The following is a 25,823-nucleotide window of genomic DNA, read 5'->3' on the forward strand; positions in this document are numbered from 1 at the left end:
ATAGAATAATCAAAGAACTTTATCAAGTCTCCACTGTTTTATTTAATCTTCACCACAATATTCTGAATTAGTATCATCATCAATCCACCGCTGAAGTAACTGAGACAAAGACAAATGATGGGTAAGGGAAAACATTTTTATTATAAAGGCAATTTTTAAGATTTTTTAAAAAAATCAAATATAGCACAAGTGTTCTTTCTATTACAAGACAAGTACTGAATGTGAGGAAAGGACGAGTTCAGGGAGGAGCTCCACTATATGAAAGTTAACTATCTCTTCAAATAAAAAGATCTAGAATTACAATCTCTGGGGAATTTTAATGAAAAGTAAAAAAAAAAAAAAAAAAAGAAGAAGAAAAAGAAAAAAGAAAAGATATAAAAACAAGTTATTGTCTCCAGTGGTCAGGAAACATTGGTTATCTTTTAACAAGGATGAGCAACATTTAGTATACTTTCATATACTAATAAAAAAGGAAAAAGTACAAACTAAAAATTTCTCTAAAATTGGTATCCAAAATTAGAATTGTTTTTTTTTTTTTTTTAACAGAGGTGACCATAAAAATTCTAACTGAGCAGAAAACTAAACCCTAGCAAATATACCTCCTTAAGTCTTTTGGCTTGGAATTGTTTTTGTTTGCAGTGGCTTTTTGTTTTTTAGTCCCCCCAAAACTTCTTACTTTCCTATGGGACTAAAATAAAAAATAAAAAAAAAAAAAGGAAACCAGTCATTAAGAGCTCAGGCAAAAAAAAGTACAGGGCACTAGATTTCACCCAACTTCGTTTTCCACCACAGTTTAAAATAAGTTTTCTTCCTTAATGTTAAGTTTTTTAGAGCCAAGGATTTTTTGCTGCATTTTGGGCTCATTACTACACATAAAGAGCTAGTTAAAATACCAGACTGAATAAATGAACAATGAGACAATTAACCCCACATACAAAGCTCCACCCACTTTACTTCAAAGGCATTTGAAATAGAATGGATTAGAAACCATAAATGATGCCTCTCAGAATTAATTTTATAATAAATGTTGCTTTGTGTTATAGATAAGGGATTTAAAAATCTCCACAGTGGCAGCCTAACACCTGTGAACTGAGTTAAAGGGCAACTGCCCTTGGTTGTGTTGAAGATTACTGGTAGTTTCCTGTCCCATGAATAAGAAATAAAAACCTACTCAATTTCCACTGCATACTGTAAGACAGAATTTTACCTACAATGTTTAAAAATTCTGTACATTTCTACATAAAGTTTTAAGATATGTGTAATCTGTTCTCATTCAGAATGCAATTAATCAAAATTCAAAATTTATATTGCTACCTAACTTTTAAAGTATTCCCTCTATGCTACATTACTGTTTTTGCCATTCACAATACAACTCATTTTGATGAAAAGGATTAAAGATGTAAATGTACAAAGTGAAATATGGAGAGGAAAAGTAAACTAAGTACTTTATTTACCACTTGATTTAATGAAGACTTTGGATACTATTTCCATATTTTATGTTCATTGTTTTCAGAAGTTAATAACTATTCCTCCTTGTCAAGAATCTAGTAATAGCTCACACGTTAAGATAAAAAGTAGTTGAGGGGTTTCGGTTTTTTGTGGGTTTGTTTGTTTTTTTAACAAAATTACGAAAGTAATTAGCCAAATGACAAAGTCACTCCAGCAAATGCATTTTTTAAAAGAAGCTAAGTCTCAGCAAAAAATACTTTCTCAGATTTTCCTAAGAGCTTTCTTCCCTTTTAAATCAATCTCACACAAAGTACATAGTCAAAAACATTCTCAGGAAAGAATATTAATGATATGCAAAGATGCTTACACTATACTAAGTGAAAAGGCTAGATACAAAACTCTACCTACAGCATGATCCCATTCAACGAAGAAAACTCCTCAAGTCACTATGAGAGTCGTGGGATGTTAGATCGCTTCTCTTTTCTCAAGTTTTCTAAATTCTTCTAACGAGAAAGTATATCTTCATAATCTCTTAAAATGACATCCTAAAAATAAGTGGCTCATAATTGATTATGAGAATTCTAGGATCTTCAAACGTTAGATGGCATAATGATTTTTCTGTTTGACATGATGTAAAGAGGTACACAATTACCTCAGTCTCCTGGAGCTTCTCCATGAGGGACAAATGCTAGGCTTCCCACTGCTTCTAAACTGATCACTGGAAGGGCCAGACAACCTAAATTCAGACTCCTCTTTGTATTCACAAATCTAACTTGCTCTTAAAATAAGAGTGCAGCTTAGATCCAAAGGGCAATTTTAGGTGTGAAGCATACTGAGTTATTTTCCTTTCTACCTCCTGCCCAGTGAAAAGGAAAGATAAGGCTCAAATAAATGCCTTCTGCTTGTTGTTGCTGTTATAGGAAAGTGGTTGGCTTGGGGTAAGGGGGGGGGGGGTCCAAAAAAATTTGCTGACACTCAAACTCCACTAAAAAGCATCGACTGGCTTCTCCTGTAGAATGTTTTCCGTCTCCCAAAAAAGGGTTCCTCGTGTGGAATTCTTAAGACTCTTTCAGAAGGCAGGCTCGGTTTTACTGGTTTTTCATTCAAACATACTTTGCTTCAGATTTAAACAGAACTGATCATTTTCTTTATAATCATACGGTTGGATAGTTCCCACAGACTGCAATGATGCTGGCCTTGATGCTAACTGGAGGTCACTGAGTCTAGAAAAGCCTTAGATCCCGGTGGCCTTGGCCTTATTCTCCGGAGCTGGAAGAATCATTGCCATACCCTGGACAAACTCTGGACTGGGGGGTCAAAAAGACTGCTATTAGCCAGCTAAAGAATATGGGACAAAAATCTCTTTTCAGGTCTCAGTTTCATGATTTATAAAATGAGGGTGGGCTGTAGCATATTATTTCTAAGAACTCTTTTTGACAGCTCACCTCTGAAATGATTGTGCAGTGGCAAACTACCCATCAAGGCTCCTTTAACTAAATACAAGCAGAGAGATGAAAAAACTTTTGAATCTCATAATGGCTGCTTTGGTGGCAAGAAAATAAAATTTGAGTTCTGAATCAGGGCCAAAAGTAAGTTACTAGAAATATGCCCAAAGCCACTGAAAGCATGAGCTTTGGCTTGGATTTGGGGTTCCAAACCAAATTTCCTCTCTTACTCCTGGTGAGATCTTAGGCAAGTCACTGTATCTCCCTCAGTCTCAACTCCTACTTCTCTATAATGGAGATAATTTCATAAGGTTGCAATAAGAATAAATGAGAATTATGTAAGCCATGGTATGTCAAATAAAGACTAACAAATGATCATTACCCCTCCTTTCCAAATCCTCTGTAGTGAGCTGTCCTGACTTAGTCTACCCATCTACAAAATGGTCTAACGACATTAAGCATCAGCAGGAGTTGCTAGAGGTAGCAAGATGAGTGGTATATGGTGGGGGGACAACAGACACTACAAGAACCAAAGTGCACTCCTGGAGTTCCTAGGGAGGTTTCACTTGTTGCTCTGTAGTGAGCTTCACGAGCATTAAAACAAGGAAATGCTCTGCTTTCAAAACAGATCGAGAAAATATCACGGTCTCTTGTAATCTCCAACTCATTCGGTCTCAAAATGAAAAATTTCTTTTAGCTGAAGTCTTGAAGTTTCAATTACCCATAATGCTGGGCTCAGGTGGCTTGAGGGAAGGCTGAGCTAGGGGCTGGTGTCCTTTGAAAAGGACCAGGAGGAGAAAAGCAGCTTCCTCCCCCAGCAGACAGCCCTGAGGCTGGCTGCGGCTACAGAAGCCACACCTGTCTTTCCAACTGTCCAGCCTCCCAGTCCTCAAACAGCAGGCCACGAGGAGAGCGAGGGCAGTTTCATTTATTTCCCTTTCTTCTCTTCAAAGGTGATTTTTTAAAAAAAACTGTACAGCTTGTTACTATTGGTGAGTTGTGGCTCCCCAGAGGATTAGACGTTTCTAAGCATGAAGGCATCTGTGTGGCAATAAAACATGCAACATTCCCCAACCAGTACATTTTTTTTAATTAAGAAAAAAAAAGTTATCACCTCCCACAAAGTGATGTGATGAGCACATTTGCCATGCAAGCCTTTCAAAACACTGAAGATCTCAGGAAGGGTCCGAGGGCTACTAAGCCAGAGCCTCCACAGGACCCGTGCCAGGGGTTCAGCTGCGGACAGATCCACGATGGGTAGAATTATAATCCACCATAGCAACTGGGCCTTCTCCCAGCTGACCATTCAGAAGATGACACTGTACCCACCATACTTTTACAGGGAGGAATTAAGAAGAAATCAAACAGCTCCAGAGAGATGGAAATACTCAAAAAGCAGAGGAAAGTCTTCCATTAAATAATATGAAAGATCCAGGTTTTCCAAATGGTATTTAAGGCATTGGGGAAGAAAAGCTGATTTCTCCCAGAGGGGCCCCAGCTTTGATGCCCAAACTGCCCTCAAACATCAGGCTGTGCAGTTTTGTATAGCAGGGTACCCTCAGGCGAGACAACCATAAATAGCTTAAAACAAGAATAGGAGATTCCATCTGTTTCTGGAATATTTCAGCAGCACCTGCTTTCAAGGTAAAAATCTGGGAGCTGTCCCCACAGCCTTCCTTCCCAACTCCCTTCCCCATCCCCCATACACTTATTTTAAACCAAAGCAGCTAACACACAATCCATCCAAAAGGGCTTCTGCCACCGCACCTGCCTAAGGAAAGAGCCCTTTGATTTTTCTCCTGAACTGTACGTGTTGTTTTAAAAACACTGAAACAGTTAGAGAAAGCAAAGTTCTTAAAACCAGACTCTTTTATTATTACTTCTAGCTTCTTTTTTTCTCTGTGAAAACTGAGCTTTTCTGTGTTTATAGTAGAAATGAGTACCAAGCGGATGAAAAAGGACGCAATAGTTGTGTCTGCCATTAAGTCAGAAAGTGTTCCAGAAGGAAGATGGTTATCACTTAACACAATTAATGTCTAAACACAAGCCCATATGCCAACTTGCATGGAAAGGAGGACGAGAATTCCCCAACAAGGTCCCAAGAACATATTTCATTGTTATAGTTAAAACGACAATGACAACAAACAAACCTAAAGTTGAGGCTTGAAAATTCCAATCTAAGTCAGAGTGCTACCCCAAAGTGAGGTCAGCATCCCTCTAACAAAATAGCCAGAAAATCCCAAGCATGTGCAAATAGCAATTTCAGGTACAAAAAGCCATTTTCCCTTTAGTCTACAAACATCAGTGTTCCTAATGCCTGCCCTATCATCTGATGATGCTCCATTTGCTACGGGGTAAATCCAGATTCTTGAGCATGTCCCACAAGGGCTTTCCCAACCTGGCTCCAAGACATTTATGGCATCATCTCCTGCCACCACCATTGTCATAGCAGTGCTCCATCTTGCTGTACCTTTCATTTCTCTGGGCCATAACATGCCGGTTCTCACTGCCTACAAAGTTCTCCAATTCTCCTCCAGGCAAGCCCTCAGTGATTCTTTAAGACCCAGTTTAACTGGAAACCATCAGCAACACTTTCCCTGATTCTTCAAGCCAGAGATGGGCACTGCCTAATCAGTGACCCCAAAGAAACTTACACATACATATTTTTTTTAAATAGCACTTATCACAGTATATTTTACTTGTTTACATAGTCCCTTCCCAAAGATTGAGTGGCTCCTGAGACAGTAAGGATAGCCAAAGTGAAACAGGAGATGGGTATCAAAATCAGAGGTGGCCCGGGAACAGTGCACCCAGAAGCACATTAAATTTTAAATTTGGTAAAGGACCAAAAGTACGCAATGCTTTCAGTGTGTAAGACGAAGTTTAAAAAGTTCAGCTCATCAAAATCTTGAATGATCAGGGTATCTGAAAGGTTCTCATAGGGGACGCTGGGGGGAGATCTTTTTGCCTGTTTTCGGGTAAATAAAAGCCAAAGACCAAATGCTACACACTGCTCACTCCTGGTATATACTATGTACTAAGATACCTACTAATTGAATAACAATTTAAACGTTAAACTAAAAAAATCTTAGATACTGTCTTGATGAAACAAGTTATTCCTTCTCAAAATATATAATAGGTTCTGAACAGTTTTATATGGATATAAAGACAGTTACTCAAACTTTCTCAAGACTTAAATAAGATTCCTATACATAAAGGAGAAAATTGTAGAACATTATTCTTTTTAAAGTTCCTTTATAAAGAGTAAAGAAATTTAATTATTGTGTGACATCTCTCCCATAGGCCACCCCCACAAACAACACAGTTATGGCTTTGAACTCTTAGGCTCTTTCTGTTCCTCCAAAACCATAAGTTGGTTATAAGTAACATATTACAGTTTTAGCCTTGATGGAACATGTGTCATTCAGACAAATCAGAAGCTGTAAAAAAATTATGGTTCTAGGTCACTTTATGCTATTTGAAAGATTTCAGAGGTAAATGCTTAAACCACACACCAGACTCAGCTGGTGCTACTGGAAAATGCTACCACACACGCTCACATTCCTGGGTTTATAATGAGGAAGGACTTACCAATAACTATTGTTCTCCTAGCTGTGCTTTTAATACAGTATTGACTACCATCCAGCAAAGAGTTGAATAATATTATGGCAAATCTCAAGGAAAAGTAAAATGCTTTAAGAGAAAGAACTAGTCAACTGTGGGAAGAAATAATGCATTTGACTTTACATACCATGGTATCTGTGTTAATGAGAATTGTTTATACTCTAGCACAACTACATTTCTGTCAAAGTTAGCTGGAGATAGAACTTAAACCAATTTTTAAAAAATGTTTCAAAATAAACACAGGGCTTAACTGATCAGGAATTCTTTCCTTCATATAACAAGTATTACTAAGAGCTTACAAGGCATAGCCATTCCTCAATATACTTTGAGTATATTTGTGGACAAAACAGATAAAACTTCCCAGGCTTCATGGAACTTACATTCTAGGGGGAGGAACAGACAATGCTTATAACAATGAACCCAATAACTTATACTGTATAAAGGATGTCTAAGAACCTTTCATTGTGAAATGAAGTTTAAATTTTCTAATACTGATGGCCTAGTCCTTTCTGGACACAATGTCTGTCACTCAACAACTAGATGTCCCTGGTGAGATTCAAAGGTACAACTCTTACAACTAACAGAAATAAGTTTAGGAATATGAACCACATCTCTCTACAAATAACTGTATTTCACATTTTCTCTTGAACTGGTGTCCCACGAGGTCCATCTTCTCACTCAGAACACAGTGTCCTGTTCTTCCATTCAAACGGAATACACCTCTCTGTCTCTGAAAGCCATGCACACAATATCTTGGCCAAGCGCTGCACTAAGTGCTGGAGATACAAAGTTGTGTAAGACACATCTTTACCCTTAAAGAGTTAATTTCAGAGTAACAGGAGGAAGAGGTAAAAGGAAGCTCAAGGTTTATGAGTGTGTAACTGAAGTATGCATAGCATGCTGGGTACACCCAGAGGAGAGGATGATTTCCTCTGCCTGAAGAACGCTGCTCTGGGTGGATGGATAAATGTATGAAGGCAGAAAAGTCTAGCAACTCATATGGGCCAGGAAGCATAGGAGCCTAGGGGAGCAGTCAGAGAGGAAGTGATCCTAAAAAGCTAAATCCTGGAACAGGGGAGGCTACGTCTGCACAGACATCATCACCGGAAGTTACGCCTCTCATGGGAAGAAATGGAAAGCAAAAGTAGAGGTGGCTTATGAATAGACAAGCTGGAGTACTGGGCACACTAAGAATAGTGACTGGACCTCAAGGCACTGGTTAACTAATGGGAAAGCATCTGAAAAAAAAAGCAAAGAGACCAAGCATCTCCAAAAGGCAAGGAGACCAACAGTGCTAATAGTACCCAGACCCAAACTGCACCTGCGTTCTCCCGGCAGACCTCTCCAGTGAACATGCTGCCAACTAGTCACCCAAGGTTAACAGCAGACCCTTCCATTCATTTGCCAGTCTCAATTCAGCAATGTCTCCAAACCAAGCCACAGGGGAAGTGCCACTGTGTGTGCCTTCCACCAACACACAAGCTGGATGAGATAAAGTGAGTTCCCCCCCCCCCATGTTGAATACCCATGAAACCCATGGCCCAGAATTCATCTAGACTCTATCTTTAACCACAGTCACTATCCTCTGGCACTAGAATATCAATAGTTAGAAGACACCATGCCATGGAATTGTCCTATGCCTTATATATAGCATTCTGCAGCACGATCATCCATCTCCCCCGTTAGTCTTGGGAACTCCTCAAGGGCAGGGACTAGCTAATAGTGGGCACTCAATTAAGGGCTGACAAACAAATGAATGAATTAACCCACCCATTTTTCCCCACAGTTCCAAGCTAGCATAATGGATAGAAAACACACCAATTGCTGCTATTTTTCATTCTAAATGATGGCAACACGAAGGCTAATCAACTAGCTTTCTGTAAGCATGACATCCGTGACCCTACCTACAGACACACAAAGTCAAATACTAGAATCAGAGGAGAGCAATTTTTAAATTTCAATTTTTAAGTAAACAGTTTTCCAGTCTCAAAAATTTGCTGAGTGAATGTGATAGTGTCAGTTCAGAGGCCCACCCCGCCCCCCAAACATGTACATCCCAGCTTTGAAAGGAAGAAACACTATAAACCAAAATATTCAAAAAAACAAAAACAAACAAACAAAAACCTTTCTGCAAAACTTTAAGAACTTGTCTTAAACTCTCATCTCCTCTAAATGACTATATAAATAAACACAGTGCCCTGGCCAAGGCTGAAACAGAACATTAGGCAAAATGGAAGAGAAAATTTTGTTTAAAAAGAAAAAAAAAAAAAAACCAACATTGTTGAATCAAAAAGTAAATAATCATTTACATCAGACTCTAATACCCTAGGCAGGTAACCCTTGGGCCGGGGCTACGGAGGCAAGCTTGAGAGCAGCAGTACACATTTAATCCCACAGAGCATCTGGGTTGTACCTCCTTCCTGTGGTCTTTCCAGCAGTTGCCCTCTAGTGCCCGAATTACAGATGTCAAGCTTGGTGAAGAAGAGAGGTGACTTTGCTGATTAACGATAATATTTGTGTAGAGAAATGCATACATAGTGGTCCAGACTGACAGTTATTGAGCAAAGGCACTTCAAAAGTCAGCCCCTCCTTCTCCCATGGTATGAGGGTGTGTATTTGGGGGGCTGGGGTGGAGGGTCTTTTCTTGGTGAGGAGAAGAAGAAAGTGCAAAAACTAATGTACCAGAGAACCACTCTTTCTGGAATTCAGAGAGTCTGGCCTTTTATCCCTGGGCGCAAGCCCAAGACTGGGGACCCGGGTTTTGTCAGGGGCGCCTCCCCGCTGTCCTGCCCTGGGCTGCTCCACATGAGCAGAGAGAGACAGGAGGCAGGCCCCTCTGACACCTACTTAACCGAGGCAGATGGAGAGGAGAGTGTGTGGGATGCCTTTACTTCTCCCTTAGGAGGCGCCCAGCAGGAGCCCACAGAGCCAGCAGCTCCGAAATCGGATTTCCACACATCCTCCCACCCCAGAACACACCTTGCCCCTCTGGCAGGAGGAAACAGAGCATTAAGCAAGTGTGGCTCTGGTATATGAAGGGGCTTTAGAAGACCTAAAGGAGCCTTCTTCCAGGATTCTGCACTTTTTCCAACCCTCTAGAGAAGTAGCCAAGTTGGGAACCAGTTCCTCCCTCCTGACCCAAAGAGGGCAAGGGTGTTACTTTGAGGAGGACGCAATCAGTGTCTGCAAGACGTCCTGAGCCACAGACACAGACTTTATTAATAATCTTACATACACAAAATGTCCAAGGGAAAGCCTAACAGGCTAATTTCTGACAGCTCCAGATAACAGCAGGAGGAACTGAAGCCATGCTGACTCCCCAGCTTCCCCACACTGCACAGAAGCAAGGATCCCTTTCCCACCCAAGGGATGTGATGCAAATAAATAAATACAATTATCTGCAGAACTTAAAGTGCAAGAACAACACTGTGAAGTCCTTCTCCCCAAGTGCAGTGACTTGTGGGAAACAGATAGGAAAATAAAAAGAACAGCTGGAAAATTTAATTACAGAGGAACAACGCAAAGGCTGACATTGTTTCGCAGAACTAGCCAAGAGCCAAAGCCACTCTCCCTTACCTTAAGATACAGAAGCAGCTCTTCGCTCCTGAAGATAAGCGGCAGAACCCGAATCTCTGTTTGCTGTCAATGTCAGTGAGCACGAACGTGAAGTTCTGGCCAACTTGGCTAACTGTGAGGCTGCAGCAAAGACAGAACAAAGGGGGAAAAAATGAATGTGCAGTAAGTTTCTTGATAAAGTATCTAATCATGACAAGTCGTTGAACCTGTAACATTTCCTTTCTCAGTGGAACGCTTTATAAATGAACTCAAAATTTACACACGTCAAGGGAACAGACTGTGAGCTAGTAAAAAAAAAAAAAAAAAAAAAAAGACAGCAAGCAGCCCATTCTAGTGACCACCTCACTGCCAAAGTAGCTACCAAACCTTCCACTTACTGAGTTCAGGCAGGTAGCCCTGTTAATCATCCCACCAAATCCTGAAAGGAGCATTCGATTAACCTCATTTTATAGATGAGGAAACAGCCTAGAGCAGCATTGTCTAAGGTGCCAGCAGGTACGCTGCAAAAAGCTGGGTTTTAAACCCAGGCCTTTATGACGCCAAAGCCTACTCTGCCAGCTTGCTGTTAACAACGCACACCTGACTGTTCCCCTAGTTGGGAAAACGGTAAAGGCAACAGAATTTCAGTGCCACTCTGTGCCAGGCATCAAGTCAGACACTTGATATACAGCATCTCACTTACTCATACCAACCCTGGAATTTAGACGATGTTCCCATTTTACAGAAAGGGAACGGAAGGACTGAACAGGTAGGTAACTGAATCATGTCCAGGGAGCCTCGAAGGGGAGTTGCTGAATTCAAGAGAGCAAGGTTAGCTACTACATTCCTGCATCTTTCAGAAGTTTGAGTTTATGAGGAACATATATTTTACAGGACAGAAATATCCAATGCCTTAACAATGCGAGGTGCTAAGAAACGGAAACAGGCTTTAAAGAAAGAATAAAGGGGAAAAAAGCTAAAAATTCCCACATCAACGCAAAATTCAGTAAACCACACATAAAAGTGACATAAAATAATACCTTTCAAACAATTAAAAAGCATATTACTAATCAGATTAATCTAGAAACTTTTTTTGCTGTTGCAAATGTTTTAAAGACCACTTTCTAAAATCAGTTTACAAAAAAAACCCAAAAATCAGTTTACCACTTAGCTTGGATTCCAAAACTTAAATATTCCAAATCCTAATACATAAATTTATGCTAACATAATATTTTGGAATTTGACGTTGAATTATTCAAAGGAACTCATTAATCTATATTGTATTTTACATACATTGTATTTTACAAAATACACTCAAATTGACAAAATATTTAAATCAGTGTTCTCACCTATAATTTACTTTATAAGCTGCCAGCAGAAATGAAAATCATTCACCAGGCCTTTTCCAAAGGCAGACTTATTGAGTCTTTGGATAGGATATGAATTAGTTTTTCAAATATGGATAGCCTTCCTTTCTAAAATTCCCTTAATACAAACCACATAAGCAAATGAAAATTAAGAGACGTTCAAGGTATCCCAGTACAAAAAAGGTCAATGAACCCTACCTGGTCATGTTAAGGAAACAATTCCATCCCCTAGAGAGTGGTTAAAGAGTACAAGAAAATAATTTGGAAAGAAAAGAAAGTGTTCCACTCTCCTTTTTTAACTAGGAAGGTGAGCGAAAACAAGGTGGCAATTTAAAAGCAGTGTGGTAATAAAACAGGTGTAAGTAATGCTATCCCTCCACCTTACACAAGCCAGAAGAAGGAACACATTTCTATAAAAGTTATAGAGCTGTCCAGGGGACACCAAACTCTACCTTCTTATGGCTGTTATGTTTTATCAATAAAGCTTGGATACTGTGTTACTATGGTGATTTAATACTATGTTTTAAAGGGGGATTATATGATTAATTTTAACAAGGTTGAGAACTGAAGATGTGTGAGAAACAGGATTCTAGCTCACATAATTAAAGTGATTGGGGAGAAAAGTGGGCCTCACCGGGGGAGGAGAAAAACCTGAATTATTAAAATATTTAAAGCAACAGGTCACGATGATTCTAAGTTACAAATAAGGTCATGCTTTTGTGAAATACTATTATGTGATCATACAAAATATGACTGTTCATTATTTTAACTCAGAGTGTGATTTCCCCTCTACAATGTTTAAAATGAAACATCCTTGAAGGAAAGGGTATTGATAGGACTGAATGAAAAGAAAACACCCAGGATCTCTAGGAAAAGGACACGGAATGAACACAACTCGTTTGTGAATTGAGTGTCATTAATTTCCCCATTATCTTTTCACTACCATTAAAAATGCTGAAAATGCTTTTAGCGACATCCTAGGCTCAAAGAAAGATTCATTACTCATTTACTTGGTTCAAATCCCAACTCAATCACTTGCTAACTGGGCCTTCATTTAGCAAGTTACTTAACCTCTAAGCACCTCGGTCTCTTTACCTGGCGTAACAATGAGAAACTACCACCCAACCCAAAGGAGGTTTTGGGAATAAGTGAGATAAGCATTTACCATAAAGGCCAGTCCATAATAAACACAATTAATAAAAGAGATGCAAGTTGTTAAGTTACCATCTAAAGGAAAACAAAAATTCATATTAAAATCATACATTTACTCAGAATCTTCCCCACTGGCTCATTTTTGTAATCCTTATATGAGTGGAGAAAGGAAGTTTGCCTTTCTCTCTTCTCTGTTGCATCTTTTCAGTAAAGGACAGTCCTCTGAGTGACCAAGTGAGCTGTTCATGCTCTCAGTAAAGTGAACAAGATTTTTTGGGGGGCGGGGGGGTCATAGCTTACGAGAGAGTACTTATTATTCTCAGTTGATTCACCTTTTTAATTCCTAACGGGGTGAAGCACAAGCCATTTAAACAAACAAATAAACAAAGGAGGCCCCAAACCATCAAACTCCAAAATCTTTTCTCCTTGGACAATTTCCAATCAACTACAAGTCAGGCAAGGGCGGTGAGAGGTTAACTTGAAGGCTTCTGAGCCTCCAAGAAATCTGTCATTCCCTCTCTGCTTGCTGCCGTGCTCTGGGACAGTGTTCGCGCTTTCTCCATAAAAATGACTTTGGAAAGGGTCTGCTTTCGTTAAAGGCTGCAGGCTTCGTGTTCACCTCCAGTATTAGAATCCATAACTTTTTAATAGGAATCAGAGATTTCATGATGATTAAAATTGGGAGGAACTGCAGAAAGCCTCTCACTTTAAGAAAGGAAAAGTGAGGCACAGGGTTGGTTTTTTGATTTTGTTTGTTTTTTCCAAAGTATCAGGACTAAAACAAAATCCCAAGCCCAATTCTGGTTCAACGTCCTCTCCATTCTGCCAGGCTATACTCGGCACAAGGAAACCCTTCCTCACCTGCAGTTTGCAACTCTGTTAAAGGAACTCAAGCATGTGAGGAATCCAGATAATTGTCTTATCAAACACACCACTTCCCACCAAGCAAGAGAAACCAAATTTGAGTATTTCCAGAAATATGCCCAGGAGGCCAGGGCCCAGACCATCCTTTAGCTGTGCTTTCCAGGCCTAGATGAATATAGAAAACAAGGGAGAAAAGCAACAAATATTCAAACCAGACTTTAACATTCATGCTGACTTTTAAATGCCGGTGAGCCATTCAAGGCTCCTCCAGCAGCATTTTGCTTAATCTTGAGTTATTTACAGATTGAGTGTATAAATGGCATGAAGCATGTCAACAGACACTGTAATTCCAATCTTTCCAGTGAGAGATGGGATTTTCCATATTAGCCTTTTAGTTTAGTTGTCCATCTTGTAAACTGAGCAACTGCTCCACTGGGCACCATAACAAGTGCCCGCCATCCGTCCTGCTTTGGAGACTTCCCACCAGCTGGAGAGGAATAATAAACAAGCGTACCACACAGCTCACAGCTGCATGTACCAGTGGTTTATGAAACGAAAGCAAGAACAAAGATAGAAGCAAATAGAAGAGAAGGCAAGGCCCTACTCAGAGAAGGAGATTAGAGACAGCTTCTCAAACGTGACAACGATCCCAACCCCGAAGGATGAGTTGCAGCAACCCCTTCAGAAGCAGGGCCTGGGTGTTTCAGGCAGAGGAAAGAGCTAGGCATGTTCAAGGAACTCAAAGGACATGAGCACAGCTATCATGCAGGAGCTAAATGGAAAGTGGCACGATATGAAGTTGCTAGATAAAGCAAGAGCCAGATTATAAAGAAAGCCTCAAAGATTATAAAGAAATCATGGCAAAGATTTAGGATGTTTTTGTAAAGGTGATGGAAAGCCACTGAATGGTTTTCATCAAGAGAAAAACAGCCTAGTGTACAATGGTAGCTGTTCTATGGAGAACGGTTTGGAAGAAGGAAGAAATAGAAGCAGAGAAAGTAATCAGGAGGCTAGTGTACAAGTCCAGGTGAGACTAGATGGAGGCCCAAGTCATGTAGGGAAAGTGAAAACGGATCTGGGTGGACAGTTCCAAGTTATAGCTAGCTGGTATAAATGACAGGCTTGCAGATGTCTGAGAGTAAAAAGACAGCAAATTACCATTTTATGATAGAAAAGACAAGTTTGGGGGGAGATCTAAGAGTTCCATTTGGGATATGTTAAGTCTGAGAAACCTTAAAATAGAAATGTCAAGTACATGGTTGAACATACTACTTAGGAAATCAGAGGAAAAGTTTGGGCTGGAGCTATAAATTGAAGTCATCTACACACAGACATATTTTAACACCATGGTGAAGAACAAGATCCCTTAGGAGGAGCATTCAGAAAAACAAAAGAGGATCTAAGATGAGATCCTAGAGAACTAGAGAATGCAGGGAAAAAAGACCATCAAAGAAAAATGGAGAACAAGGAGGAGGGACTGGTCAACTGTACCCACGAGTCACGATGAGAGAGAAAAAAATGTGCAGTGAACTGAGCAATATCGAGGTTGCAGATGACCTCGATAAGAAAAGCTCTAGTTGAATGGCAGAAGCAGAAGACAGACTGGAGAGGGCTGAGGGATAAACTGAAGTGTGCAGCTAAACTCTTCCAAGAAGAGACGATGAGGCAGTCATTGAATGGGAATGAAAAGGAGAGAGTTTTCAGGCTGCTGGAGATGGATTCCACAAAGGCAGAGATTCAGGATGCAGGAGAGAGAAGAAACAGTAAGGTCTTTAGATTCAAATTCGAATCCCAGATATGCCACTCGTCAGCTATGTGAGCACCAGCAAGCTATTTTGTGCTTCTCTGAGCCTCACCTACAAAATGAAAATAATACTTTGCAGAGCAGTTTTGAGAATTATAAATAACGTACACAAAGAAGCATATAATGGATACAAGGTGAAAATTACTGTTCTGAAATTATAAAATTTGAGAGATGGAACTCAAACATCCTGTCATCCTTGATTTAGTATAGCTTACTAACCATTACCTGTTGAGCACTACTGCAGGGCACCCCTAAGAGCTGCTTTTCCTTTCCATCTGTGCATACAGGACATCAGGCAGGACTCAAGTTTTATCAAACTACCACATCTCAACCTTAAGTTACATGAGCCTCAAAGCTTCCTTTCATAAACCTTTCATCTGCCCAAGACTCAAGTTTCTCACATTCCAAGCTCAAAGATCCAAGTGGCAAGAATGACATTGACCCAAAATGTCTGGGGACCAAGAGTAGGTCATACACTGCCAGCTACAGGGCAACACCTATCTGCTTGAGAAACTCACCAGAGAATTCGGAGCGATCTCTCCATTCCCTCGTCTACATGAGCCTGACAAAGCAAAAATGAATCATAACTAGGAAACCAAGAAGTAGCAAAACCAGAAGGAACAGCAGAGAGCTAATCCGATCCCCTCATTTAACCCATGAAGAAACTAAGGCCCTTAGAGGAGATACCACTTGCCTCACAGCACAGAGCAAGTCAGTGGCAGAACAAAAACGAAAACCTGGTCCTCCAGGCTGCTACTCCCAAAGTTCCGTCCACTGAGGCCCATGTACTTCGTTGTTATCAAATGTTGTAGAAAATGATCACAGGGCACATGGGACCAAACCAAGGGACTAAATGAAGGATGAAACACAAGGGATGAAAGTGGGCCAAAGGAATTCAGTTTTGCAAAGCAGAGAGGATGAACATGTAGACGTGGAACAAGAGCAAAGGTCTGGGCAGATACAGACTAGCACACTAATCACGTACATGACTTTCATTTTCTGTGTAGGTTTCCTCCTCAGTTATCAGAATTTGCTACTTTTCTGCAATAAATATACATTGCTTTTGAAAAAAATTTCGAGGGGCGCCGGGTGGCTCAGTTGGTTAGGCAACTGCCTTTGGCTCAGGTTATGACCTCAGGGCCCTGGGATGGAGCCCCAGGTCAGCGGGGAGTCGGCTTCTCTCTCTCCCTCTGCTCCTCCCCCTCACTCGTGCGCTCTCTTGCTCTCTCAAATTAATAAAATCTTATTAAAAAAGAGAAACTGAAAGTTCTTTTGGTTACTTTAGTTATGGTCTAATGGATATAATGGAGGCAGTATGATAAAGTAGAAAAAGGAAGATGGAACTGGAAGTCAGATAAATGGGGGTTCCAAAAGCAGCTCTACCACTTACTAGGAGTGGGGCCTTGGGCAAGTTATTGAACCTCTGAGTCTGTTTCCCCATATATGGCATTATGGTAATGGTAAGCTTGCTAGTGTGTAAATTTTTAGTGCAAGAGGAGAACACAGCACAATGCCTGGCACATAACAGACATAATAAAATGGTAAATAGCGTGTGAATCACGTTTGCATCTGTGGTTACATCCTAAATCACTAAACTATGCCTTCCTTTGACCCTTAAAAGATGATGTCATTTCATTTTGTGCTCGTGTCATTTGTGTGTACTGGAACACAGGATGATGTACAGAGGCACTGAATGGTAGCTAACTCGCTGGGTTCCGAAAGAGGGTAAGCACAAACCTGGAAAGGAAGAGCTTTGCCGTCCTCCAGTGAGTCTCGAGTGCTCTGACTGAAGCAGGCTGCCAGCTACCAAGTGCAGGCAAGTAGACCACAGTACGAAATGGTACACAAATCTCTTTTTCTTCCTTTCTTTCCCTTTTCTTTCTTTCTTTTTTTTTTTTTTTTTAAAGAAACAGCTTTCGTCAATAAGGATAAGTTTTTGAGAGTGATAACAGGGATCTCTCAGCACTGTTATTTCAAGAGTCCTCTCCACCAAGAGCCTCAAGGACAGCACAAGGTAGAAGTAACTCTGCACTGGGAATAAGGGCAGGTGTTTCTTTACCAGCTCTGTTATTACTTAGTTGTGACCACAAGCAGATCATTTCACCTCTACAAACCTTGGTTTCCCTTCTGTAAAATGGGACGTTTGAACCAGATGAATTTCATCTCACTCGCACGCATTTTCAAGGCCTCCTGTAGCCAGAGCGAAAGCTAGCACGGCACACGTCACCCTCTCCCCAGCAGGCTCCATCTGCTCTGGCGGAACAACCTCTAGGCTCACTCATGGTTTCTCCTCTGCTTTGCTCTTCAGCGCAGATGGGGTGTTAGGCTCTCCCTTCCACTTACCCTCTTCTCACAGTCCTTGCAGACTCAACACAAGTCTCCCCCACTGTGAGAAGTTTTCTCTGACCATTTCAGTCTTCCCTAACCTCACTATCCTTTTGGAGAGATACTGTGTAATGTGTATTTATAATACTTCCTGAACTAGACTGAGAAACACATGGAGGGCAGAACTCCAAGTCTAATACCATTTCCATATCACCCAACATAATGCTACACATTTGGAACCTTCTTTGCTCTTTTGTAAAAGAGCTACCACCATCATCTATCTTTGAGAGTTGCAGGGAAAAACAAATGGAAGTACTAATGTGAAAATGGCCAGCACGCTGACTAGAATCAATTAGGAACTCAAATATAAATTTCCTTTCTTTCTGCTCTATTTGGTGACTGATCTTCCCACCACATGTTCTACGGAAAAATGTATTCATTTGGGAGATGGACATCTACGTTGTGCTAGCAGCCTAAGGGGACCTAGGGCAATTCTAATTTCTCCGCAGCTTAGACTTTTTTCAAATGAAGATAACAGCACCTGTTCTCATCTCTTAGGATAGGAGGATAAAGGGAGGTGATACATGAGAAAGCACTTTCTTTTGAAGAGCTACTGGCATTATTATTTTTCATAAGTCCTAGTTTCAGAAAGAAAAATCTTAAAACAACACAAGAGACAGTAAGATGTCAATGTTAACGGGTGATTTGATGATGACTGTGAAAATCCCACTCTTGATATAGACTAGAAATGTCAGAAAGTTGCATTACTGTTCCTTGGGGTAGAAAAGCACAGATACTGAAAAGATTAGGAAGCTTTCTTTTTTGAACATAATCACCTAGGGCATTACTCATCTCCCATGCTGACATATTTTTTAAGGCAGACAATATCAAAAATACATCTGGGGGGGGCTCTGTGGGCCCCAGAATCTGGGCATAGCCATTTGACAGTGCTAACTGCAAAGTAATAATAAAAAAAAAATAGTAACATTAAGACTTTAGTTTATTGTAAGTAAATGTCATTATTATTCTCTCTTCTACATGAAAGTCTGCAAAGGTTAGAAGTGGAGAAAGAGAAGAAAAAAATACAGCTCTCAAATAAAGTGGAGTCTTTTTGTATCAATAAAAGTTATCGACACCTATAGGGTGTAGAACATAATGAAATGTAAGAAAGAACCACTGTACAAGGCAAGGATTAAAATAGGTCCATAAAGGGACATTTCTGTCCCAAATCGTTTTGTGAAAAAATATGAGAAACATGATTAGGGGAGGGTGATCTAGAGAGAAGCGTTTTTAGAAGAAAAATGTTCTTCTAACAACAATGAAAATGCATCAGGACATTGCTGACAAAAAAGATTTTAGAATTATTTAGGGACTCTACTTTTTTTCCATTTAAGAATGTAATCACCAAGACAGGTAGGGAAGTAGAGCAGTGTGGTTGGTGTGAGAGGAAGAGAGGGGTGTGTGTGTGTGTTGGGGTGTATTTAATCTCATTGTGCATTTCTTTCAATATTAGTTTACAAAGTTAATTAAGGAATACCTGCCCAAAACAGATCACCACTCTTACAAGAAGTCATGTAAAAATGTATTTTAATTTTTCTTTGTTAGATACCTGATCACATTTTAAAAACATTTCAGCTTTATTAATTTATATAGATATGCCCTTGCCATAATTTGTAATACATTTTATAAGTGACTGGAGGAAATTTCATGCATCGCTAATTCATACATATAAATGTGAAGTTTGCATTAAACCTCTCTAAACAAAACCCTACGTCCTTGCTATTTTTAGAAGGAATAGGATAAAGAAGAGATAAGAGTACTCTCATTACAAAGACTGACCCTCTTAAAATTAAGACTATTCTGTTTTGAGCATCAACCCACTAACTACTAAAACAAGCCTGGTACCAGGATTTAAAAAGGCCCAAGTCTGGAAATACTACAATGGCTGATTGGCTTAAAAATAACATGTTAGAACCAGGGAAAACAGTGATTATAAGTGGTTGGCAACATTCCAGTGCTGCTTTTCAGTACTCTTTTTGCTTTTTAGTACTCTTTTAAACTCCTTTGGCTACCAATTCTCATCTCACACCATTTTTAGGTTTCTGCCAAACAAAGCAGGACACCACTCCTACAAAAGTGCAGAAAAGACGAAGCAGCACACTACCCACGTGCACTTGAAACCACTAAAATCCTTCAGGCCTGCCAGGTTTGGGTACACTAAAATACAACATAAAATCTTCCTGAAGATGGGCCATTTTATAGCTTTCTTAGAACATATTACGGCAGTTATTACTTATGATATTTTCTAAAACTTCTGTCACTAAAAGTGGACTTTTTAAGACATAATGTAGGCACAGTTCAAGTTCAATGCTCTAAGAGAAAATTAAAAAGTGTAAACAAGTGGACAAATGGCTTTTAAAATAATGCTTAAAATGTAATGAAACACACAGTAGACTCCACATTTCTTGAAAATAAGACTTAGAGGACTGTTTTGACATTTTCTTAATATTGTTAGCAAATTATAGTTTTCTACAGTTTAAAAAGAAAAAAAGCTCTTCCAAAACTGTTACCATTAACCAGTGCCTTTTTTTTTTTTTAATCCGCCAGAGTATTTTAACTATCTTGGAGTTTTTATATTGATACCTTTCCAAGAGCTTACCATACTGCAAAATCTAAGGAAATGTTCAGATGATTTTATATTTTTGTATAGAACCTAAAGAAAATGCTTAGTTCCCCCAGAGATACCATTCTTAGCCACCTAAAATGCAAGACACTATTAAGCAACATGCCTTTTAAATAGCTGAACTCCTTTAAACAAGATAAGCCTGTGGTAATTTAAATTTTAGGTTGAATTAAAGAAAAACGAAGTCCATATAATACTCATAAGGCCATGGAATAATGCAACATTACTTAAGTTAAATATGTTCATATGTAAATAGAAACGAAATAGCATTGGAATAAATACCAACCATTCTTAATCACGGCTCAAGTCTGATAACCAAAATCAAAAATTTAATGTCATGCGAAATACACCTCACAGACCAACCAACGCAAAGCTCTAAGCTTTAAACTTTTGGATAGTGTCAATAAAATCCCCAGGAAAGGAGAATACTACAACTCCCCTTCAAACATAGACGTTTTAAATCTTGGTTAAACAGACGGATTAAGAATGGTATGGTTTTTATTTTCCATAGCAGGTTTATTGACACTTTTTTTCTAGTAAAGTTTGAAAATCTGACACTACCTGTCCACATAGAAGGGGAAACAAAACTTGGTCAAAGTCTGTAGAACTTCCTGTGGAGAGAAAGAGAGATAATTTATACATCTAATGGGACCAATAAATCTAACATTAACCACGGCACACAATCTAGCAACTTTACCCTAAAGAAAGAGGAGACAGATGAAGAAATATGGGCTTTATCAATTACATGGGAGGAGTACAGGCAGTCAATCATGAGAAATAATAAACATGATCAAACTTCATTAAAAATGAAAAATTAATCAAGAATCACACATGGGCAAGCAGCAGGAGCCACGCAGGAAAGCTCTGAAGGGAGGGAGGCGGTTGGGTTGCTGAGTGTTAACACCCCTCCAGGGACCATCTCCAGCCTGACCATATGGATCAGAGTGAATAACACCGAGCCACATGGGTTTGGCCTGGCAGGGCCGCTGTTGCTGGCACCGTTTTTGCCTGTTACCTAGGAACAGAGGGGGCCGGGATTAGACAACGCTTCCCTACATCAATAGGCCAAATCACAAGCAGAATAGAAAGCCAACTTGAAGATAATTGTCCCTGAATGTTGTCAACTACATTTTTTAGAGTTGAAAACTTCATTTCCTTACTTTATAAAGAAGTTGCCATCTCTGGCATAAATTTATTTCATAATCAAACAATAATAATTTTAAGTATGCACTATTTTCAGTAAATGTCATTGTAAGTGGGCACACTTACCTGCTTGTAATTTGTGAAAATCCGAAGCGAACTATCAGATTAAATATTTTTACAAATATGTAGGTAATAAGACTAAATGCATTATTCAGGGGAAGTGTACAAAAAGGAAACAAAAAGCAGAGCAACATTTCAAAGACTTATTCATGAAAGAGAAGCTTCTTGTATTAAGAATACGACTGTATGAGACACAATACACAGTGGGTACGTGCGTGTGTGCATGCATGCGTGTGCCTGTGTGTGTGTGCGTGCATGTATGTGTGTGTGTGTGTGTGTGTGTGTGACACTTTTCCCAAGAGACACATTTCCACGTATACGGCATGTATACACGTAGCTAAACACATATACAAGTAATTAATTATTACTTCCTTCATAAAATTTTCTCTAGCTTGACTTAATTTAACTGCAAATTTGGACAGCCCACAGTTGGTGCTTATCGTAAGTTCACAGACCAACGTTATAAATTTTGAAAAAGTATTCCTTTCATGCATTTGATTTCCTTTTTAACTATTTAAAATCCCAACTTCAAGACAAAATGAAGAACACATTGTTCAGTCATTGAGAAGCTGGTTCAAATTAAAACAAACCTGCCCATTGCAAATCCTAATCCAAGTGATAAATTATAGATCAGTTTACAAATGTAGCACTTTTCTAACCAATAATAATGAATTATCAATGCTAACTGAATTGATGCTTCTCGCTTCATTTATTTTTAAAACCAGTTCTATCATTCAAGAAATAAACCACATCAATCTAATAACCCACTCAATGAAGCAGAAAGCACATTGACTTGCTCTGCCAGAGCATGTTCCGCCTACATAATTGAGCATATCCTATTTTTTAATATCATCTTGGACTGGTACTATGTATATCACAGCACTGTTAAGGCATGTCATGAAAAAGTAAAGGCAAAGGAAACTAAAAAATGAAAAAGAGTGGGTAAAAATACTTCAGCACATTCTATGAGGCATTATTGATACATCAGTTAATTCCATAATGTGGCATCCAGAAGTTTGTATATATTGTTTTAAAACTAATTATGTTTAAATAAATTGCCAAAGCTAATTTAGAATCAGAAAAATGAGCCATTTCTCAGTGCATAATGTTAGTATCAGGCAAATATTAGGGGAAAGGTAATAGAAATCATTTTAATGCCTGCAGTCTAAAACAGTCTAACCCACATACCAAACTCTTATGATTTACATGCAAAAAAAAAAAAAAATCCTTACAAATTTCCTTTCACATCAAGTTTCAGATACCACAAAGCATCTCCCGACTTCAGTGTATGTACTGAGCACCGTTTAAAACTCAGTACCCAGTGCTCACTCACTGCCAACATCAGCTACAAAGACAGTTATCCTTTACCCTCAGAAGTGACAGGTGCAGAAGTGCTTCTCTACTCTATGCTGGAGTGGAGCTGCCAAAAGGCCTCAAGATTTTTGAAAGAAAGGACCCCCATGGCTCCAAGGAAGCATTGTGCTCTACAGCAGAGTCAAAGGAATCCAATATGCCCAACTTATTACTCACTACAATATAGAAACTACTTACCACTTTCTAATGTCAAGAGTAATAACCAACCGTGAACTTGTCTGTCAGATAATATTAGAACAAATATCAAAATACCCAATGTAGGCTGGGTATAGCCCACCTCCCAAGAGCTTTCCTTTTACCCAAGAAAGCAGTGATAAGTCTAATTAAGCAATGGGGCAGGAGGAGGGGAGGAGGGGAGGGAATATAGGCAAATGTAGGCACATGTTTGTGCCTCACAATATGTTTCTTCATGTTTGTGATATTACAAGAGCTTGATATTCCAATTTAAGTCAAACAAGCCAGTGGTGTGCTGTCAGAGGAGAAAACAGAAATGAACATCTACTCTGTGTTAGGCATATTCACACATTATCTCAATCAGAACTGAAAAATCTTCTTAGTTTGATAAGCAGAAGACAGGGAAAAAACAACAAGCAATGTTTCTTCTAAATAAAAACTGCTGAGACAAAACAATTTTCTTAATACTGATTTTTGCCTATATATACACATTTAACTACCTTTTCCTCTATTTCCAAAGAAAAATACAATTACCTGAATATGAAAAGTACCACTCCCCAAGAGAAGGGACTTCAAAACACTGATTTCAATATAATTTGAGCATTATATTTATGGCAGAGTGTCTTTCAATATTAACTTTACTGGAAAAAGTCACTAAGCAGTTAGCAACCCCTTTTTTCTCTCTAGGATCTGTGTCTTTGGCTAGGGAATCTTCTTTGTAAATGGTAATTTTCCTGTTTTCTCCCCTCTTCCTCTTGCCTACACAAGCTCTTTCAGACAACCAGCCTCAGTACAACCTCAACTACTGCCACATAAATCAGATCTTCAAGATGCAGTACGGCTGATGAAATGTAAATGACCTCATTGCTAAGGCAGGGGGTGGGGAAAATTGTGCCAGCTCTCCAGATCAATTCCCAAGTTTATATTTTCACAAATCTTTTTATGTACAGTTTGATTTTTTAACATTTTAATGAGCAAAAAGTGAATCTATAGTAGCCAGTCACCACAGTTAAAGTGCAGGGCATGAACTAGATCCCAGGAGGGAACCAGTCCACCATGTCACCACTGGCTTTAGGACATTCGCCACCTGGTTCCATGTCCCCAGGTTCCAACTCTTTTCATAATCAAAACACTGCTGACATTATAAACCCCAGACGGGTTTTCTAAAATCCTTCCCAATCAATATATCCAACACATAACTTATTGGAGACAGCACTGAGCTCATTGATTAAGGTGAGTTCAGTAGCAAAGTTTTCAAAATAAATGAGACAAGAATTCAGCATTCAACCCCTTGTGTCACTAGACAATTTATGAAATAGGCAATTTCTAAAAGGGCTTTTCTTCCTAACAAAATCAACGATACTTCATGTGGGAAGAAATAAGAGCAGAGGGGGTGGGGGGATGCGTGGAGGATAGGCAGTTGCACAAACCTTTCACTCATGCATATATCAAACAGCAGATTGCACAGTGTAGTAGAAAAGCAACAACGTCTACAAAGCTCTGCCCACAAGGAGATACCAAGCCTCCGAGTTTGAACCAAACATGAAATCCACACACCTAACACGGGATTCACTTGCAAATGAAAATGAGAAATGAACTCAAGATTCATTTCATCCAATGTGAATTCTCCTCTGGTCAGAAGGTCCATCAAGGGGACTTGCTCCAATCTGGAGAAAGTGGATTTTGTCCTGCTGAAGCGTTCTCTTAAAAACCTGGTAAAGTTTTAAATTTACATGATCCATCATAGATTCCTATCTGGAAGCAAAACTTCGAAGACTCAATTTGATGCAGTCAGCAGATTATTAATAACAAGGCTAAACCAAGTTGCTCTAAATTTGGGGTGCGGGTAGGGAGGTGTACAAGATCCTGCAACAGCCATCAGTTTGGATGTCAATACTTTGTTTTCATTGCTTCACTGAAACCCATAAACAAAAATTAGTTGCATTCAGCAGATGAAAACAACCGACAGTCAGACACCGACATACACACCCCACAAATAAATGCTATCTGAAAGACAAAAGCACAGGTTGATTATAATGTCCACTGGGGTTATAGAATGTTGGGAGATGAGACCCATTTTCAATAGTTCAAAAGCAAAAAGAAAATGTTTGCAGGAAAACATTTAAATAAAGGAAAGAGATAGCCTGGGTAAATGAATGTATTTTAAAATACATAGAGCTATAATCAGCCTCTTTGTAGCTTGTTGAAAGCTAGTACAGCAGTCGATAATTTACCTTTGTCCAAAAAGAGTGAACGAGGGAGAGACGGGGAAACAGTGGGAGAACATTTCCTGAGTTTTTTTATATCTAATTTATTTGTTCATTTCAAAATGTAGATGTGTGATGAAAAGATCAGTGGAGCACAAATTCCTAAAATACTCTATTTCAATGCTTAAATTTTTTTTTTAATAGAATGAGGGAAATGCTGACCGTCTAAGTCCTGCAATTGAGATCAGTGCCACTGACATGAAAGAAAAGCCTTTGATTGATGATCTTAAAACTCAAGTTGAAAGTTAAAAACAGAACATACACAAAATCCAAACACACAAAAAGCTAACAAAATTTCTACTCTAAGCCATTTCAAGTTAAAACCAGAGACCCCAAGTGAAAGCTACCAGAGGTTTTAATGCTTATGATTAAGAAGGGTAAAACAGAATTGTAAGAAGTTTTTAGAAGCTTAATTAGCACCAAGTTCAAGAATGTTGATCAGAAATTTCTAAATATGAAAATAGGAAACACAATTTT

The 25,823-nt window shown here is 39.2% G+C and overlaps 1 protein-coding gene across 8 annotated transcripts in view; it reads right to left on the reverse strand.

Annotated features, from left to right (window-relative positions):
* Window positions 1-25,823, reverse strand: part of DENND1A (DENN domain containing 1A) — a 489,454-nt gene that overhangs the window by 323,985 nt on the left and 139,646 nt on the right. For 6 of the 8 annotated variants that reach the window (XM_057313747.1, XM_044389586.3, XM_026513936.4 and 3 more), the window contains 2 exons: window positions 20,830-20,879; window positions 10,095-10,214 (listed from right to left, as the gene is read on the reverse strand). In XM_057313747.1, the coding sequence (XP_057169730.1) occupies window positions 10,095-10,214; window positions 20,830-20,879 (170 nt within the window). Of the gene's footprint in view, window positions 1-10,094; window positions 10,215-13,453; window positions 13,622-20,829; window positions 20,880-25,823 lie in introns of all 8 variants that reach the window. The other 2 variants (XM_044389583.3, XM_044389585.3) reach the window with 2 other exon arrangements.

This window comes from Ursus arctos, unplaced genomic scaffold (genome assembly GCF_023065955.2).
Source record: "Ursus arctos isolate Adak ecotype North America unplaced genomic scaffold, UrsArc2.0 scaffold_18, whole genome shotgun sequence".
In the NCBI taxonomy this organism is placed as follows: Eukaryota; Metazoa; Chordata; class Mammalia; order Carnivora; family Ursidae; genus Ursus; species Ursus arctos.